General features: G+C 39.1%; 2 protein-coding genes across 4 annotated transcripts in view; both read left to right on the forward strand.

Annotated features, from left to right (window-relative positions):
* The first annotated feature begins 206 nt into the window (after nt 1-206).
* LOC141803474 (DEP domain-containing mTOR-interacting protein-like) lies at nt 207-6,623 on the forward strand. Its single transcript, XM_074687539.1, has 5 exons — nt 207-299; nt 3,556-3,705; nt 5,203-5,273; nt 5,355-5,459; nt 5,664-6,623. The coding sequence occupies exons 1-5, from the start codon at nt 281-283 to the stop codon at nt 5,790-5,792; spliced, it is 474 nt and encodes a 157-aa protein (XP_074543640.1). The 5' UTR covers nt 207-280; the 3' UTR covers nt 5,793-6,623.
* A 10,904-nt stretch (nt 6,624-17,527) lies between these two features.
* col14a1b (collagen, type XIV, alpha 1b) overlaps nt 17,528-20,905 on the forward strand; it is a 130,118-nt gene continuing 126,740 nt past the window's right edge. For all 3 annotated transcript variants that reach the window (XM_074686661.1, XM_074686662.1, XM_074686663.1), the window contains exons 1-2: nt 17,528-17,642; nt 20,590-20,704. In XM_074686661.1, the coding sequence (XP_074542762.1) occupies nt 20,623-20,704 (82 nt within the window). In that variant the 5' untranslated portion in view covers nt 17,528-17,642; nt 20,590-20,622. The remainder of the gene's footprint in view (nt 17,643-20,589; nt 20,705-20,905) is intronic.

A 20,905-nucleotide genomic window follows, 5' to 3' on the forward strand; every position in this document is an offset into this window, starting at 1 on the left:
ACACACACACACACACACACACACACACACACACACACACACACACACACACACACACACACACACACACACTCTGGATTCTTCTCTGACGGATCACTACCCTCGCTTTCAGGTCTGTAAACACACACAGGTTTCAGGAGCAGCTGATGGAGAGACGCTGGGAGCTGTGGACTCCTCTTACTCCTCCATGAGCTGTTAGACGTCTTCATCCTCCTCTTCCTCTGGATTCCTCCTCAGCTTCTTCTTCTTCTTCTCTTGTTGGATTAACAGCCGAGCAGAGATGGGACCTCGCACAGCAGGTAAGGACGCTTCATGTCTGTCCGTTGGTTGGTTTCAGAGGAATCAAACTGCTCGTCAGTCCGTCTGAACTCTTCACTCCAGGCTCCGCATCAGTTTAACTCAGAGAAACAGAAACAGAGAGTTCATCTCAGCGTCTCAGAAACAGAGAGTTCATCTCAGCGTCTCAGAAACAGAGAGTTCGTCTCAGCGTCTCAGAAACAGAAACAGGATCAAACGCAGCAGAAACCTTCAGGACTGAGAAATGAGGTTTACCAAAACATGCAGTACCATCAGTGGCCACCAGGGGTTGGTACCAAAAAAGAGCAATTTCCCCATCACCAGCCTGTGTTTAACAAACTTGTAGAGTTAGCTCATTAAATGCTCAATAATGACCACTTTAGGGATAAGCTAATTAATTTAAACGTCATTAATTCACAGAAACAAACGCTCAAAGTGGCGGCTGTACTTTGTGAAACCTACAACAACAAACACTTTCAGTTGAAGTTTAAAATGCACAACTAAAAAAAAAAAGTTATGATGATAATTTGGTAGATTTATGTAAGAAAAGTCACATATTTACGAAATAAAACATGTTTAGTTAAAACAATAAAGTCATTAATTTACCAAATTAAAGACCTAAAGTTTCACTGATCAAGTCATAAATTTAAGAAAACAAAAATACTTGTAGTTATGATCATAAAGTCATTAATTCATGTAAAATTAACACTTAAAGTTACAATGATGGTGAAGTGAATGAATGAAAATAACTTCATAAGCTCATGACAATAAAATCGTACATGTTGTGAAAAATAAAACACTTAAATTTAAAACAATGAAGCCATGAATTTTTGAAAAACAAAAACTTAAAGTTAAGACAATAAAGTTATTAATGTAAGAAAAAATAACACATAAGGTCACAAAGATAAAGTCGTAAATTTAGAAAAAATTTTAACACAAAGTTGCGAAAGTAAGGTCATGAATTTACAAAAACTAAACACTTGAAGTCATGCTAAATATTTAAAATTTAAACTCTTAAAAATCAGACAAAAGTTCTTAATTTATGAAAAAATAAATGCTTATCTTAAGGTTTTTTTTTTTATGTCATGGATGTTAATAAATGAAGCATAACGCTTGGGCAATTAAATCATGGATCCTTGGAAATTAACACCCAGAGCAGGGGTGGCCAACCTGTGGCCTGTGAGCCGCATGTGGCCCTTTGCTTTTTGGTGTGCGGCTCTTCAATTCATTCATAAAAATATATATATAGTTATGAGTTGTGGTGTGCCAATAAATCTAAATGCCAACGTTGGGATCAGTTGGGATTGATACTTAAGTTTCAGTTTCTCTTCTCTAGTTCAAATTTAAACAAAAACACAATAAACCTCGCTTTGAAAATGGGAAATGTATTGATTTGTGTGAGAGGAAGTGTGTTTGTAAGACGTCGTGTGTGTCGTGGCTCTCTGTAGTACCACGGTCATTTTTGTGGCTCTTGGTCTCTGACTGGTTGGCCACCCCTGACCTAAAGTCACAATAATAAAACCATAAATTTACCAAAAAAATAAAGGTTTGGATCACAACGATAAAGTCATAAATTAACAAAAAGAAATAGTGAAATTACGAGGATGAATTCCTAATTTTATGTGAATAATGTTTAAACTCAGGGAGTAGCTTTTAAATTAAATTAAATTAAATTAAATTAAATTAAATTAAATTAAATTAAATTAAAATTTTAATTAAATTAAATTATATCAAATTAAATAAATGAATTACTTTAAAATAAAATAAAATCAATAAAATGTTATGAAATAAAATAAATTTGATTTAATAAGATTGAAATATAAATAAAATAAACTAAAATAAATTCAAATTGAAATAAAACAAAATAAATAAAATGTTATAAAATAAAATAAAATAAAATAAAATAAAATAATTTGAGTATGATAAAATAAAATTATATGAAATATTACAAAATAGAATAAAAAAATTCACAGAAAGATATATAAAAATAAATTAAAGTAAAATATAATAAATAACAAAAAAAATAAAGAAAAATTATACACATTAAATAGCAGAGAGGTCAAAGGAATTAAATACATGCTGCTCTAATTTTGCAGGTAAAAATCAGATGAAACAGATTAATATGAAGCTCTGAATCAACAGCTGGCAGATGTTATTTCACTGAAAAGTTCAAACTTCAAGTGAAATGGCCTTTGTGATTGTGAACCCCGGCCTCAGAGTTTCCACCGTTCGTTGTTTCTGTTCGTCTCATCTTGTGAAGCATGTTCCCAGAGGTCAGAGTCCAGCATAACTTTTAAAAAGGTCATTGATAAAGTTTTCTTTATTTGTCTGAGATCATCCTTTCACGCTTTGTTTTTGACTCTAACAGAGAGTCTTTGAAGTCGTGCGCCTGGCCCTTTAAATGGTTTTCGTCATGGTGAAACTAAAGTCAACAGCTGAAGAGCTGAACGATTCAATAAATACCAAAAACCTGAACCAGAGATTAACTTAAGATGCTCCACAACCTTTAGTTTAGTCCAGGAAGCTTCTCATGTGACCTTTCCTTTCAAAATAAAACACAGACTCGCTGAACGGTCAAAAACTGACCTGAAGTCCGCTCTAACTCTGCTGCACACAGGGTGAAGAACTGGGTGGCGTTTGGTAGTTAGCTAGCTAGCGCTGTTAAACTTTTATTACCCGTTATTTATTAAACTGGATAAACAAACCCAACAGGTGGTTAATCTTCTCTGGCCTCCGGCAGGAAGTGGACGCTCAGACCTGACCCTGGTGGTTCCTCCAACCTGACCCGTTGGGATTCATCAGGTTTACGTTTCCCGGGTCGTTCCTCAGATCGTTAGCCTGATTAATCATGAGCAGAGTTTGTTTTCTGTGATTGCAGGAGCTGATCTTGTGCTAACATTTGCTTCAGTCTGAGTCTAATTAAAACATCTCCTCTCATCGTCTCTGTGTTTACACCCGGCGAGCAGCCATGTCTCCACAATGAGCCTGGAGGCGACTTCCAGCCAGAGACGACAGAGAACAACCCAACGAGGCAAAAACTCAATCAGAGAGTAATGAAGTAATTAACGTGTTTCACAGATGCAGGAAGAAAAGGAGGAAACAAAGATCCAGAGAGACTCACAGTCAGGCCCCGCCCACATGGCGAGCTGGTCTTATCTCTGCAGGAGGAGGAAGCGTCAGGTTTTATTGAGGCGTGGAGCAGAAGCGCAGTCAGACACAGAAAGTGGGTCACTCCTCATTAATCTCTGTCCTCCTCAGTGTCTCCCTCCAAGGAGGTGAAGGGTGAAGGTCGGGGCCGAGCCCGGCTGAGGAGCAGCAGCGACGGCAGCAGATACAGCCAGAGAGGAGTCAGCCTGACCCCCAGCTCTTCATCCTCCTCTTCATCAGTGCTCTACAACCCCAAATCAGGTAGAAAATCACCTGTTTACACACACCGGGACCTTCAGGGTCAGACCAGGGGTGTTCAACCTGTGGCTCTGGACCCTCATGTGGCCCTTTGACTCCTCTGCAGTGGCTCCTTGTAGCTTTAAAAATATATTCATGAAATAAAGAATAGTTATTTTTCTTCCAGAGGGTATTGATGATTAAAGACACTGACACTAAATAAAATCCTGTGTTAACATTTAGTTGAACTAAATCTTCATCCCATCTGTCAATAAAGCCTGCCACCGCTCTACTTCACCTCCTACAACATCAACAGCCCACCAACTTTCCATGCACCTGTGGCTAACCTCAAGTTTGACCTCAAGCTTAAAATGAATGTTTAACATCCAGCAAGACAATCGCATACAACAACAAAATTAGTTGAGCAATATTTTTTTTAAAAAAGATATCAAATTTAAGTAATCTGTCAAAAATGTAATCATTTTTACAAATTTTTAAAAATTCCAAAACTGATGAAAAATATTTGACATTTTTTATTTATTTATTTATTTATTATTTAAAATTTTTTAACTATTATTTTTAATTATTGAAATTTCAAAAATTATACTTTTGGAAATTTTGGATTTTTTCTTTTACATTTCAAAAATATTTGATTTTTTCCAATTTCTTTGTAATTTCTATTTTTTCAAATTTTTGAATTTTTTTTAAATTCTTTTTTTTAACAAATTTTGAAATATTAAAGTATATTGATATTTTTGCAAATTTATCATTTCTTTTATTATTATCATTATCATTATTATTATTATTATTATTAGTAGTAGTAGTAGTAGTAGTAGTAGTAGAATAGTAGTAGTAGCAGTAGTATTAAGATTATTATTACTGTTAACAATATTATATTGTTATTATTTAAAATATTTAGATTTTTGAATTTACAATTTTTTTTGATTTTTTGGTTTATTTTTGAATTTTCTTAAGTTTAGAATTTTTTTTAATTATTCTGTTTTTTTTAAATGTTGCACATGTAGTTAAAATAAAAAAAAGACATCACCTAGCAATTTAACACATTCTAAATGTATATTGTTTATATGATTATTCACTTTTTAGATTTTAGCTACGTATAGATTTTTAACTCTCTGTAGTCTTTATTCTGAAGATAAAGATAATTTTCTGGCTCCTGAATGACTTTAATCCAGGTGAGCTGAGGTAAAATGGCTTATAAAGGTAAAGGTTGCAGACCCCTCGAGTGGTTCACTGGCCTCTGGGTGTAAACAGGAAAACAGCCTCTAGGGGGCAGAATTTAATCCTATGGTACAATCCCAGAAGCTGTCGTCAGTCATCATCAGCTTACAGAAACACTAAACCCTGGTTTTTACTCCTGCTTTGATGCTGCAGTACTCCTCCAAAACACAGGAGGGCGGTGTCATCAGATCCTCTGTTTGTGGTCCTGCTGCGTTTTCTGCTCCGTCACAGTGACTTTGAGCGTATCGTGATGTTCATTTTGTTTTTTTGTTTCCTGTTCAGTCTTAAAGAGACCGGTGAGCACCGAGGAGCTGCAGACACCAGGGGGCCCCTACATGAAGAAGACCTTCACGGTGAGTGGATGAATGAGGTGATGATCACATGACTGGGGCGTGGCTCTGCTGCAGGTCACCCTTTCACGCCTCTCTCCTCAGATCGTGGGCGATGAGGTCGGCTGGGGGTTCGTGGTGCGAGGGAACAGACCGTGTCACATCCAGGCCGTGGAGCCCAGCGGCCCGGCTGCTGCCGCTGGCATGAAGGTAGAGGATCATGGGTAATGTAGTTTTCACGAGAGGATGAAGAACAAAGATAAACTGATGTGGATGTGACCTCTACTGGCCTTTAGAGAAACTACAAGTTTCCATTCAGTTATTTATGTATTGCTCTTAAATTTTTCGAGGTTTTTGAGAAGGAATAATCTGGATTAACCTGGATTACCTGTGGTTTATTGTGTTTTCTCACAGGTCTGCCAGTTTGTGGTGTCCGTCAACGGTATCAACGTTCTGAATCTGGACTACCGGACTGTCAGCCACCTGATCCTGACCGGCCCCAGGACGGTGGTGATGGAGGTGATGGAGGAAACGGAGAACTGAGGCTGTGACAGCAGGACTGAACAGTGAAACCTGAGATTACAGAGATGATGAAGCTTCCTGCTGGATCACAGACACAAAGAGTGGTAGAGGAAGCTCTGGGGTTTGACGTTTGCTCCGTCTCTGGGTGTTTAAACTCCGACTTCTGAAACCAACACTTTTCAAAAACCACTTCCTGTGAAGCATTAGCTTCGTCAGCCTGACGCCGCGTCGCAGCGTGGCCTCCTGAGCCTGAGGATGGACTCTCAGAGAGGACGACTGATCACTTCTGTGGTTTTTAATCATTGTGTATAAAATAATCTGCCAAAGCAATAATCTGGATTACTCTGAGGCTGTTTTCTCTCCGCTCAGGAAAGCCGTCAGCGTTCTTCAAACAGAGATTTCTGTGAGTTGTAGAGGAAACACGTTAAAGACGTTAATCTAAGAGCTGCAAAGGGACACTTCATCAAACACTTTCAGATCTGTTGTTTCCATGGCAACATGGCTGTAATCTCTGATCATGACTGCTCTAATCTCATAGATTAGAAATACATTTTTAATAATTAATTTGTTCTCATGATGGTATCACCTAAAACCAAGACATAAACCAACTTTGGTCTCATCACAAGAAAACTTTGATTTGATAAGATTCAGACCATAATCTCATTACATTCTGACCTTAATCCCATAACAATTAGACCTTAAAACCCCTCTGACCCTAATCTAATACCATTCTGACCCTCATCTAATACCATTCTAACCTTAATCTTATACCATTCTGACCTTAATCTAAAACCATTCTGACCTTAATCTAAAACCATTCTGACCTTAATACCATTCTGACCTTAATCTAATACCATTCTGACCTTAATACCATTCTGACCTTTATCTAATACCATTCTGACCTTAATACCATTCTGACCTTTATCTAATACCATTCTGACCTTAATACCAATCTGACCTTTATCTAATACCATTCTGACCTTAATACCATTCTGACCTTTATCTAATACCATTCTGACCTTAATACCATTCTGACCTTTATCTAATACCATTCTGACCTTAATACCAATCTGACCTTTATCTAATACCATTCTGACCTTAATCTAATACCATTCTGACCTTAATCTGACCCTATAAACATACCATTCTGACCTTAATCCCATCACATTCTGACATTAATCTAATACCATTCTGTCCTTAATCTTATACCATTCTGACCTTAATACCATTCTGACCTTAATCTAATACCATTCTGACCTTGATGCCATTCTGACCTTAATCTTATACCATTCTGACCTTAATTTAATACCATTCTGACCTTAATACCCTGCCATACAGACCTTAATCTCAGACTATTATGTTCTTAGTCATAAACCATTCAGGCCTTAATCTAATACCACTTTGACCCTAAAAACATACCAGACCTACCTTAATCTCATAACATCTCAAACTTAATCTCATTACATTCAGACCTTTGTCTCATAATATTCAGATTTAAATTTTATAACGTTCAGACCTTCATCTCAATCTTAGATTATTATTATTACCCTTATCTCATTACATTTCTATTTTAATATTATAACATTCAGATCTCAATCTCATTTAATCCTGGTTTTGATTTTATAACAGTCTGACCTTAATCCCATAACATTCAGACCTTTATCTCATTAACCTCCTTATTAAATCTCATAACAGTCCGACTTTAATCTTGTTACATTCAAACTTTAATCTCATAAAAATCCAACTTTATCTTTATTCCAGTCTGACTGGGATCTCATAACATTCTGGTTTTAATCTCTTTGGATTACAGCTAAAAATCCCTCAACTTCCTGTTTATATTATAGTTTAATGACTTTAATCTTCAGACATGGCAGCATCATCCTCCTAACATCAGGATAATAATCCTCTTAATCTGCGTCTGTGGGATTATTCTGAGTGGAAACAGGAACTTCCTCACTGATGGGGGATCAGGTCTACCTGGGTCTCTGGGAAGAAGCAGGTTTCTCAGAATGTTCCAGGTGTGAGTCTCACCTGTGCTGAGGACGGGTCCCCGTGTTGTTGACCTGATGGTCTCTGACGGTCTCTGATGGTCTCTGATGGTCTCTGATGGTCTCTGATGGTCTGGCTCTGACAGTTGGTGTTTTCTCCAGACGGATGGTTCGGACTTTTGACCCGTGTGTCACCTCACCGCCTCCTCCACACAAACACATTACCTGGAAACACGTGGCTGTGTTTGCTTTTCCATGGGCTCGCTGCGACGTCTGATTCCCAGAAAGAGGAGAGGAAGAGGAAGAGGAGGAGGAGGAGGAGGAGGAGGAGGAAGGGGAGGATGAAGAGGAAGAGGATCAGACTCACCTGAAGAGCTCAGTCTGGATCTCCCGTCTCCTCTCACTCCTTCGGTTTCTCTGTTTCATTTCTCTCAGCGTGTTTTTGTGTGACTCCTCTGTTTAACTTATTGTTGACTCCTGATTTAATAAAAGTTTTTTGTTTCCTGGAAACTTTTCTCCTCGTTAATCTCTGAGAGATGAAAACTGACCGTCTCTTATTGATGTGGATAACTTGGTGTAATACTCCTTTAATTGCTTACCTGTGCTTACCTGTGAGGAGTCTTCTCCTCAGTCCCCACCTGGAAAACAAACAAACATAAATTAATTAAAGTGAGGTCATCTGGAGGCTCTGAGGCTTTAAACTCCTTTTCTGTGTGTCGGTCAGGGATGATGTAGTTCACACTTTTCACCAGAGGGTGGCAGCACTGTCCTTCTTATAGAGACCATGATGAGCCTCACTGAGTAAATATTTTCATTGTTTCCCACAAAACAGGAGTTTAACCCAGCTGTTTCCCTCAGTCTAAAGATCCAGAGCTGATGAACGGATCCACGGTCAGAAAAAAAAACAGATTTTGTTTCTGAAGCCGAGTCATGAAGTCTTTATCCGTGGTCACAGTGGAAACGCTGACTCAATCTGGTTTGGTCAGGGTGAGGGTGAGGGAAAGGGGCGGGCCTTCAGTCTCCTTATCAACTGCTACAGAGTGATCACCTGTCAATCAAGCTAGCTCCGCCTCTGATTGGACAAAACTAGTTAATTTTACATCTTCAGTCCAAATTTTACATCTCCTGGGTCAGCGCTACGGTGGCCCTGGAGGACAAAACACAATGACAAATCAATTAATGTGAAAAAAAAAAGACAACAAAAAGAAACAATTAGAAAACACAACAAAGTAATATCAACAAAAAAGCAACATTAACTTTTACCTATTTTTGGAATTTATTTTTCTTATTTGTTGTTGTTGCTTTTGTTTGTCTCCTTCCTTATTTTTTATTTTGTTTTCGACCATTTTTTAAATGTTGTTCATTTTGGTCAATTTTTGTTTTTATTATACTTTTTCTGATTTGTTGTGGGGGGTTATTTGCACTTCAGGGCCACCGTACAGACCCTACATATGAAGACTTTTTGTAAATATTTTTTTTTGTGTGTGTATAATATCTATACATAATTAAAATCTAAAAATGAATAATTATCTGAACAAGAAGCTTTTTGAATTTGTTAAATTGTCTATTAGTATATCTTGTCTATTCATATCATGTAAATTGTTTTAATTTTTTTTTAATATCTGCAACAATTTCAAAAATCTGTATAACTTAAAAAATGTGCAAAACTTTAGGAAATTCAAAACTAAACAAAAATTTCCAAAAGAAAAAGAAATTTCAAAAAAGCTTATTACTTTAAATAATAATAAAAAAAAAATAAAAATAATAATAATAATAATAATAATAATAATAATAATAATAATAATAATAATAATAATTCTAGATTTTTCAAATTTATGAAATATGATTTTTTTCTATTTTTAAAAATAATTTAAATGTTAAAAACTACTACTACTACTACTACTAATAATAATAATAATAATAATAATAACAAATCATTTGCAAAAATATTAGTTTTTAAGATTTCAACAATAAAATAATATATTAATTAATAAACATACATCATGAATTTGAAAAATTGAGAAAAAAAAAAGTTAAAAATGAAGCATTTTTAAAACCAAAACAATGAGCTAAAAACCTGAATAATTTAAATCAAATTTGCATTTTTGGCAGTTTTCTGGTATATTTACAGCTTGGATTCACTTATTCTGCAAATTTAATTAAATATTTCAGATTTGTGTCGTGGTCATTTCAGCAGATCTTTGTTGCTTCACCTGAAATGATCTTAAACATGAAAAATAAAAGCATAAATTGAATTTTACATTTCTGCAGGTTTTTTGTTCAGTTTAGCTGCTAAAAAAAATGAATTAATAAAAACTAAAGGACACAGAGAGAAGCGTCAGATTCAGGAGGAGCTGTGGTGATAAATGTTTTCAGATGTTTGTTGAATTTGAAGTTTTTCCTCCTGGATCTGGACCTGTAGTGGATCCTGGTCTCTGGTCTTGGACTCTCTGGGTCACTGCCTGCGTGCTGAACTTGGCTCTGCGCTCTGACTCCCCCTGAGGAGGAAAATGACTGTTATTACCCACATTCTCTGCTGTCATCTCGGGGAATCCTCCCGGTGATTTAGGCCAAGTTCAGTGAAAAGGGGAAAGTTCAGGGAGGTAAGAGGTCGTCTGTAAGGTCAGGGAACATAAACTGTAGGACCCGGGGGCTCAGGGGGGGCTCAGGGGGGGCTCAGGGGGGGCTCAGGGGGGGCTCAGGGGGTCAGGTGGAGGGCGGTACAGTACAAGCTGAGTCTCATCCAGTTTATGTAACTTCAGAGCTCGCTCTGCTCTCCTGATGAAACGAGTCGGAAACTTCTCAAACTTCATGTTCAGATCTCCTCTCAGCAGGAGGAGGCTCCACTCCCCACCAATCCCTGCTCCTCGTCCCCGTCAGGTCCCGGCCTCTGGTTTTAGGGGAAAGTGGGGCAGACTGAGGCATTCCTGAAGGATCGAGAGGATTCCTGAGAATTCCAGGTGAGCGGCTCAGACGGGGAGCTTGTAGAGACACATTCAGGAGGAGGAGGAGAGGAGGAGGAGAGGAGGAGGAGAGGAGGAGAGGATTACTCTGTGCAGCCATGCAGGGAGGAGCTGGATTAGCTTCAGCTTCATGACATAACGTCTCCCAGGTTTCAGAGGAGACGGCTGAGGAGTAAACACACAAGGAGTAGACGCAACATCACAAACAGGAAGTAGAATCTGACAACGCTAAAACGACGACAACGAATCAGCTGAGTCAAACTTTTCCATCCTGAAGAAGAAACTTCAACGTCATCAGACTGCATCACTTCCTGTGTCAGAAACCACGAAGAAACGCGTCAGATTATAACAAACATCAAGTTTATTCTGCAGCTGAAGCCCCCTAGTGGCCGAAGACGGTATTATTTAAAAAACGCAGGAGATGAGGTGAAACAAAAACTGGGATTTCATTGGTCAAGACTTGATGTGATGACCAGGACTGATCCGGTTCTGGTGTCAGGTATCAGTCTGACACAGATCCAAAAAGTTAGACCAGATCAGTGTCAGTATCTGATCCCTAAGCTCAGGTGTTGGTGTCACAGGAACTCCCAGAGTCGGACAGGTGAGTCTGTAGGAAAGGCTTCACGCTCATTTTACACCAGGTCAGAGGAGGAGGAAGTGATGTCATAGACCAGACATCAAACCACACCTGCGTGAGCTCTGATTGGTTCACTTTTCCACCTCAGGAACAGTTTTTACACCTGGGTCTGAGCTGCAGAGACCATAAACCACCTCCCTGTACTGCCTCCTGCTGGTCAAACACATGAACGCCACTCGTTAATCCACAGAGCATTTACTCAGATCCACAAATCAAAGCGTTTATTTAGTGACAGTCAGAGTCAGGGACACGTAGAGGTTTGAAAACCTGCACACGCTCAGTCTGAACATCAAGGTTTTTTAATTTATCTTCATGGCTCCCAGAGCAAAACCATGTGGCTGCAATGAGCAGTTTCTATGCAGACGTGTAGCTCTTTAGGGTCCATTTCAGCTCACCGTGCTGTCAGCTTCCTGCACGATACCAGACTCAGACTACGGCCATGTCTGCAGACTGTTTCCACCAAGTGGTCCGGTTTGGATTGGTCCAGTTTGGTCCGGGTTGGATCAGTAAAGCGTGATCCACAGCTGTGTCCTTCTTGGTGGGTGGCGTGTAAGCTGGATGCTAATAGCCGCGTCAGCTACACGACACAGTGTACCCCGCTAATAAATCCAACGAAGAAGAAAAACACAGTTTGGTTTCAGCAGTTTCACACTATTGGTGACGCCATTTTCCACTGTCACACAGGAAGTGGCCGTTCTTTCCACCAATCAACAGACTCCAGTGTTTCTAGCTCCACCCCAATGGGAGGGAGCCAAACAGTGGGACGGTACAGGTCGTGAATCTGGGGACCTGACCAGGTTTTTGTCAAAGGAAAAGCCATAAGATGTTTGCCTGACCAGAGACGAACTGACCTGAACCACCTGATGGAAACGGGGCTTAAGTCGCCAAGAGCTGCACTGACCCCCTGCTGGTGAAAGTGAAGAGTTTTCAAACCAAACTTTATAAAGTTTACGTACTTTAGTTTCTTTAAATGCACCACGATGATCCACTGAGGGAGGAGAGCGGTAAAAAGTGCCTCCGCTGTGCAGTTTGACTTGTTGCTTCCTTTTGAACACTAAAGGGTTAAATCCAGACAACTGGACTCAAGTCGAGTCACAGAGACAAGACTCAAGTCACAGAGACTAGACTCGAGTCACAGAGACGAGACTCGAGTCACAGAGACGAGACTCGAGTCACAGAGACGAGACTCGAGTCACAGAGACGAGACTCAAGTCCCAGAGACGAGACTCGAGTCATGTCTCTGTGACTCGAGTCTCGTCTCTGTGACTCGAGTCTCGTCTCTGTGACTCGAGTCTAGTCTCTGTGACTCGAGTCTCGTCTCTGTGACTCGAGTCACAGAGAAAAAAAGAGTTAATCTGGAGAGAGAAATACAGAGTTCATCAGGAAATAATAACTCTATTCATTACCGTACACACACTCTCACACACTCACACTCTCCATCATTAGTCCCTCTGAGGCTGTCAGAGTCTACCTGTGGCTCCGCAGGTGAACAGGGTCAGGGTTTTGGTTCCAGAAACAGGTTTTGAGCTCATTCGAGCCACGTAATGAAGTCGGTTTCTGCTCTTAGCCCCAGCAAACCAGCTGATTGGACACACACACACACACACACACACACACACACACACACACACACACACACACACACACACACACACACACACACACACACTGGCTTCGTGCAGCGTGGTGTTGGCAGCAGCAGTGAGTCAGAGCTGAGGAAAAGATGTGTTTGAGAAATGATAAAACGTGAAGATGAGTCAGAAACAAAACATCTGATGTGTCTTCACCACAGAAACACAGAAACACAGAAACACAGAAACACAGAAACACAGAAACACAAACTGATCCGTGTTTTCATCAGATCATCACACGTTTGATCAAACACTTTATAATCGTCTGTGTGTTTGGACGGTTTCATCTCTGACGTGTTCACGTTGATTTTAATTAACTCACCTCTGACACACAGTCATTTCTTCACCTCTCAGATTTTCTGTTGTGCCTCACACTTTGGCCATAATGTTGGTAAGTCTTGTTGACTGTGTCTGGATCAACCTGACAAACATTTTTATTTATTTTTTTCATTTTTCTTATGGAGGGTATTAATGAATAAAAAGCTTGACAATAACTAAAATCATGCATTAACATTTCAAAGAACTAAATATAACTCACCTCTTGTGATAAAGCTTTAATTTTTTTTTCAAGATTTTTGTAAATTTTTTATTACTTGACAATTTTTTTGAATTTCAATTTTTTGACTTTTTTCAAATAATTTTTTTTGGGGAATATTTTGTAAATTTTTTTGCAAGTTGTTCAACTCATTTGAATATCTTAAACAATTGCAATTTATTTAAATGCCACTTTTATTTATTTATTTTACATTTTTTGAAAATTTAGAAATTTTTTGAAATTGCAATTTTCTTTTTATTTTTGGCCAATTTGGGAATTTTTTGAAATGATACATTTTCTTGAAAATTTTTAAAATGTATTTACATTTTATAAATTTTGCAAATATATGAGTTTTGTGACATTACTTAATTTATATTTTTCAAATTATATTTGCAAATTTATTATAAATAAAAATCTTAGACATGTTCAATTTTTAAACACAAAAAAAATCAGGTTTAGGAAATTATTTACTAGATTGTTTTTCTTTTGTAGAAAATGTTTTACCTTATTTTTTGTCTTTATTGTGAAGATAAAGTAGATTTTGTGGCTCCTGTGACTTTAATCCAGGTGAGCTGAGGATAAAACGTTGCAGACTCCTGGTCTAGCTGTTGTGTTTCTTGGTTGTCAGTGTTTTTAGGAGCTGTTTATGAGCAAGTTTTATCATTTTAAAAACCATTGAAGGGGGATAGTAGTTTTTAAAATCGCCTGGCTACGCATGTACGGGGCCTGTTCAGGCAGGGAGTCATCAACACAAGGTGTGAAACAAGGCACAGGTGAAACACATGAGGGTCAATCAACCAGGAGGGAAACAAGGAGAAATAAACAAACACTGAGGCTGTTTTCCAAACCCTCACTACACCGACAGCTCCTACTGTTTTAGCTGAAATCAGTCTGTAGTCGTCAGTGTGTGAAACTTTTAAAATCTGCACTTTACTAAAAATCCCTGGATGTCCAGACCAGCCTACCTGTCATACTGTTTCCCACAATGCACTGGGCTAAAGGCTGTTTGTCTATTCAGGTGGCAGGTTTTGGTGAATTACTGCCACCTACTGGAATGAGTCAACATTACAACTACAATACAACACTAACGTTAGACGGTCTGTGAGAAAGAAGTGAAATGTGAACGAAACACCGATAAATTTTGTCACTTTCAGTCGTTAAAGAGGAGTTTACTTCTACAACTTCATTACAGCCCATATAAACCACTAATTACCTTTTTAAACCATACGTGGATTATATAGAAGTGTTTTTTTATTAGCTACAACAAATTAAAATCCAGATTTATTTTTAGGAAACAAAATAACTTTTGGTGTAAGATTATAAATCAAGAAAGATGATTCTGCTGGGACATGATGAACAAATTGACTAAAATGCCGAGATCTGCAGAAAATAAAGGCCAAAAACAAAACAAAACAAAACAAAAACATCATCTGAAGCTCTGCTCCCGAAACTGGAAACCAGAGCAGTTTACAATAAAACAGACCCAACAGATCAGTCAGACTACAGACTGCATGAGGAAAACAGCAGTAGGTAGGATGTAGCGCCCCCTACTACTAATAGTAGAAAGTTTGGAAAACAGTCCGGAAGAAACAAAGTGAACAGGAACCACAAGAAAAACTAAGATTTTACAGGAAAACTTGAGAGGACCAAGTTCGACTCTGACTCTGAGACACTAAGAATAAAGCCGACACAGAACCACAGGGAACAAGAACTATGGACTAAAACAGGAACCACAGAGAAACACAAGACAATACCAAACAAAGAATAATGACAAAGAAACTCCACAGGTCAGGGACACAAAGGAACCTGGACCCAGGAGTCAACAGGAAACAAACCAGGCGCTGGATCCTCAGTTTTTTCCAGAAACATCCTGAAAATCTGTGAATCAAACAGGAAGAATTCAGAGTTTGTTTTCTCAGCTCCATAATGAGCCTCTGTGGTGAAACACTGATACTGATCAGGCTTAATTGGCTTTTTAATTGATGTCATTATGAGCTGCTCCTCCCTGTGGCCTGATGAAACCACCTGAGCCCAGAAGACCAGAAGAGTCCGGATCCACTGAGCCCCCCTTTCTCCAGACTGTCACTTTAACAGGGAGCCACCTGCCCTGACCGCCCAGCGCATAAAGAGGAGCCCTGAGGAGTCATTCTGCTATAGCCAGGGGTCACACACTCTCACACACACACACACTCTAACACACACACACACAAACACACACACACACACACATGTCGGAGCAGCCTCGCCTCTCTCTGGAGCAGGTAGAAGAATGAATCGCCGCAGGGCTGGAGGTGAATGAAGCGGGAAACACCCATCAGTCTCTGCAAGTCTCAACTCACAGCTCAGCCCGTGACGTCAAGTCACCCAGCGACAGCCAGAGTCATACCGGAAGTACGGAATTCTGGACTTCAAATTAAGAGCACAAATGATATCCTGATAAAAAAGAAGAAAAAAAAAAGACAACTCAGATTTTTAACCAACTTATTGACTTTATATAAATATATATATATATATATATATATATATATATATATATATATATATATATATATATATTTATATATATATATATATATATATATATATATATATATATATATATATATATATATATATTTATATATATATATATATATATATATATATATATATATATATATATATATATATATATATATATATATATATATAAAAAAGAGACGTGTTTCACTTTTCCTTTTTTTTAACCATTTTCTACAAAAGCCCAGAAGAGTTTCACTGAGTTTAAAGTCTAATGCAAATATCAGGGTTCAATGTCAAAGATCATCTGAAAAGTCCTTTTTTCATCCATTTAAACAAGCAGCACAAAGTGCTATACAAAACAACAGAGACAGGAGATAAACAGCAGTGTGTAAGGAGAGTGACTTTAAAAAAAAAAATTTGTCATTGCAACAAGTGCAATGAAATTGCAAATTTAAATTAAAACTTTAAATTTATTCACAAAAAAATTAACTTTAAATACATATTTGTAAAATTAAAAAAAAAAAAAAAAGGGGTAATTAAATCAATACAACATCCAATGAAAACCACAAAAACCAGGTGGATGAAAGAAAAAATACAATGGAGGTAAAATAAAATAAAAAATGGTGTGGAAAAAGACACCTAAACTGAACTAAAACAAATGAAATGAACATTAAAATGATTTAAAATGAAATAAATGAAACTTAAAAAATGATTTAACAAATTACAAAATGACTTTCAATAAAACAAAACTGATGGAAAAAAAATGAATTAAGACATTGATTTAAAAAAGTAAAATTAAACAAAAATAGAAGTAAATCACACCAAATTTAATTTAAAAGACAAAAAAAATATATTCAATTTAGTTAAAAGTATTCAATTAAATTTGAATTTGCTTAGAAATAAAATAAATAACATTATAAAAACAAAATAAATTAAATATAAAAAATAAAAAATGATACAGATAATAAAAGAAATATTGCTATCCAGAGTCCCAACAAAATTTTCCAAATTAAAAGTTCACCTTACTTTTACTGTGTCCTACTAGGGCCTCCGTATCAAGGTTTTTCTAGATTAGAGACGGTTTTCAGACTGATTGAAATATCAAATCTGTAAAATAAAAAACGAACCAAACTAAGGTAAAAAAAATGTCCCTCGTGCAGAGATTTTTTTTTTCATGTTTAAAGTTACTTTGATGAAAAAAGATAAAATAGATAAATAGATAAAGAAATAAATACATAAATAAATAATCAAAAATAAATAACCTTTAAGTTTTAATTGTCAAGAATGCTTCAAACATAGAAACTGTGAGCGAATAGTAAAAAAAAAACATGAATGATGTAGCATAAATGATGGATGTAAACTGATACTTTTTATCATGTAAGTTTCAATAAACACTTCAATTAAATATAATAAATTGATGAAACGGTAGAGTGTGTTTTATTTTGAAATGACTAACCGGAAGTGTGTGTTGTCGCTGAGTGTGTGTTGTCCTGTGTCTGACAGGGAGCGGAGAGTTGGAGCGCAGAGTGGATCAGAGACGATCCGGGACTGTAGAGGATCAGGTCCGGCTGTCCGGAGGAGAGCTGAGGAGCGCGGAACCGTATGATCTGAGAAGGTACCGGAGCTTTACACACACACACACACACCTGCACACACACACACACCTGCACACACACACACACACCTGCTCTCCGAGCCTCCACATCCACGGAGCGTCTCTCCACCTGAGCAGCGTGGAGCTGCTGATGGCGCAGCGCAGCTCACCTGTGCTGCTCCGTCAGAGCAACTTCCGCCGCGCTCTCGGTGGACAGAGGTCTGAGGGACTCTGGAGGTTTTTCTGTGGCGTGCTGGACTCTGAGGGTCTCCTGTGTTTGCTGCACCTGTGGTGTCTCTCTGACACCTTTAAGCCCGCGGAGCTCGGAGAGAAAGCTGCTCCTGAATCAGAGATCTCCTCTGGCTCCTCTGTAACCCTCTGAATTCCTGCGCTGCCTCCAGCTTCACCTCGTAATCACACGCTACAGACACCCTGAGTGATTGATGCCTCTCCTGTCTGCTCTGACACCCTGATGTGGTGGAAACGCCAAGTTTTAATCGGCGGCTGTAACAATAAATTACGGAAAATTGCATGAAATGAGAAGCTGGCTGCAGCGTTTGGAAACAAAAGGTGTGATTTGGTGGAGAGAGATTGGATACAGGTGCTTTAATCATCCTGCAGCAGCTGCTTCTTCACAACATCTCCACTTTAATCCGGAGGATCTGGACTCAGAGCAGGTTCATGATCCAGTTTCTGCAGCTGTGTGCACACTCACACTGTGACTCTCTGAATTTAGACTTTATGATGAGCATGAAACTGTTCCTACACTGCAGAATAATCCAGAAACTAAAGCTTGAGTCTTGAGTCCTCAGTGTTTGAGTCTGAGTCCTGGAAAAGTCTTCAGAGCAGGACACAGGAACTTTGAGGATCCAACTTTAGTTTGTTTATGACGGAGAGTCAGGAAAAATAATGTCACAACCATCATGATAAACTCAGGAACGAGCTTTTTGAGCGCTCACAGGGCGTCTGACCTCTCCACCCAACTTAAAGTTCCCATCTCCTGCTCCTTTCCTCAGTTTAATCTGGATCATTGATGTCTTCATGAAATGGTAGTAACATGTTTTGGTCCAAAAAGCCAATAAATCAAGCACAGCAGCATTGTTTCCAGGCTCTCATAGCCCCTCTGTTCAGAACGCTCTGATTTAGTGGGCGTGGCCTTCATATGTAAATGAGCCACCGCTGATACCGCCCCGCTCTTCCACGTCACTGAGAGCGGCGCCACGAGCTCCGAGTGCACAATGTTTAGAAAACAGAGAAGCTCGTTTACCGTAACATTACAGGCTAAAACAACAGGCTAACCGCAGCTAAAGTTAGCATCCTGAAGCTAACACAGAGACAGGGAGGACACTGAGGAAAAGCTCTTCCATCTGCTCCACAGCACACAGCATTTAAAATACTCACATTTCCAGGGTCCCAGGTTTGTTGGAGGATGGTTGGTAATGCGCTTACACTTAGTCTGTCTTCTTCTGAGATGGGAAGCTTGAGCATGGAGCTATGTGGCTGTTTACAGCCAAAAACAGAGCAGTGATGGCTCTTCAACATTGGCATTCTCCTCCGGTGGACCAATCAGGTCACACTTGCTCCTGATTGGTCCAAAAAGGGAATCACTGATGTCGGCAAATCCCCCAAAATCCAAACAGCTGGTTTTAGGTCAGGATTTTACATTAACAAGCTCTACTAAGAACAGGTTTGGTCATTAAATATCACATTTTGTGGGCTGGGAGGAAAGACAAAGACCCACACATTTCACTAAAAGACTTCATAAAGTGATTTCTGCAGAATATGGGACCTTTAAGATCAAAAACTAAAATGAAGGACTCAGGACTTCCAGGTTTTCCAGGCTAAAGATGATGATGCGGAGTCGTCTTCAGCTAGCACAGGGGCGGCCAACCAGTCAGAGACAAAGAGCCACATCAAAAACGCACTTCCTCTCACACATAAACGAAATGACATCAAATTTTCAAGCCAACATTTCTGTTTTTACTGCAGGAGACATAAAGTTCGATCAGTTTAGATAGCTACGAGCACATTAGCGATGTAGAGAAAAGAAACTGAAACTTAACTATTAACCTTATCACCCAAGCATCAATATCAATATCAATATTTTAGATTGATTGGCACACCACTACTCATAACAATATATTTTTTTTTAATGAATTGATCAAAGAGCCGCATGTGGCTAGCGAGCCGCAGCTTGGCCACCCCTGTGCTAGCATAACGGGAAACAGCGACTTTCAAATTCTACAGGCGATCCTCACTCTCAGGCAGGACCTCGTGAAAAAAAAATTAGATTTTAACAAAAAAGTTTTTAAACAAAAAAAGAAAAATCACGATTTGAAATCATTAAACAAAAAATCCTGATTCAACAACACAACGATTTTCCCCCGCCCCAAACCGCCACAGCGTCTCTGTGAAGACGGCAGCGTTCACTGTCCTGAGAGGAGCTCGTCACCACAGTTTGAGCTCTTCTTGTTTTTCATTTGAAGTAAAAATGTCTCCTCTTTGATGTTTTGTGTTTTACAGCGTGAACTTGTTGCTCTGCGTTTTTCAGCGTTAGCCGTAAAATGTGTAAATAAAGACCGACCAACTGTACGCTGACATCTGACATCTCAACTTTTTCCACCTGAGCTGATAAACAAAGACTAACATGAAGGACTTAAATTAAAAAAAAAAATCCTACTGGACAGAAACAAACATGTTTTAATCAGCTGTTAACGAACACCCACAGATTTCTGCGTCTAACGAGGGAAAAACTTCTTCCTTTAGGAGCAGAAACAAGCAGAGTTTGTTTGACCTGAGACAACACCTGAACCTCCTCTCTCCTCCTCTCTCCTCTCTCCTCCTCTCTCCTCTATCCTCCTCTCTCCTCTATCCTCCTCTCTCCTCCTCTCTCCTCCTCTCTCCTCCTCTCCTCCTCTCTCCTCTCTCCTCCTCTCTCCTCCTCTCCTCCTCTCTCCTCTCTCATCAGGTGTGTGCTGTCCCCCTTTCTGCTGCTGCCAGGATGCAGACCTCGGTCAGACTGAGCCTCTGCCTGCTGGGCTTGGTCTTGGTCTCTCAGGTCCCTCAGCCGGCGCGGGGCCAAGGTAAGTACCTCCTCCAGTCCGGTTCCTCTCAGGGGCCAAAGGGGGTCAACGAGGTCAGGCAGGGGTTTACTGCGCAGCTGGACTTTCAGAAAACACCCAGAGGGAGACCCTGTCAGCTTCAGGAGGGTCTCCTCAGGGCTGCAGGTCCCTGAGGTCCCTGATCCGGCCTCCTCATGGGGGCGCTAAAGTGTGCTGAATGAG

This window comes from Halichoeres trimaculatus, unplaced genomic scaffold (assembly GCF_033239565.1).
Source record: "Halichoeres trimaculatus isolate MK-OKI-2021-1 unplaced genomic scaffold, fHalTri1.1 fHalTri1_scaffold_14, whole genome shotgun sequence".
NCBI classification, from domain to species: domain Eukaryota; kingdom Metazoa; phylum Chordata; class Actinopteri; order Labriformes; family Labridae; genus Halichoeres; species Halichoeres trimaculatus.

What these genes read in the sequence shown, in the direction of transcription:
- LOC141803474 (XM_074687539.1), top strand. An exon ending in GCTCTACAACCCCAAATCAG is followed by an intron (nt 3,706 to 5,202) that starts GTAGAAAATCAC and finishes TTTCCTGTTCAG; the next exon opens with TCTTAAAGAGACCGGTGAGC. An exon ending in CTGCTGCCGCTGGCATGAAG is followed by an intron (nt 5,460 to 5,663) that starts GTAGAGGATCAT and finishes GTTTTCTCACAG; the next exon opens with GTCTGCCAGTTTGTGGTGTC.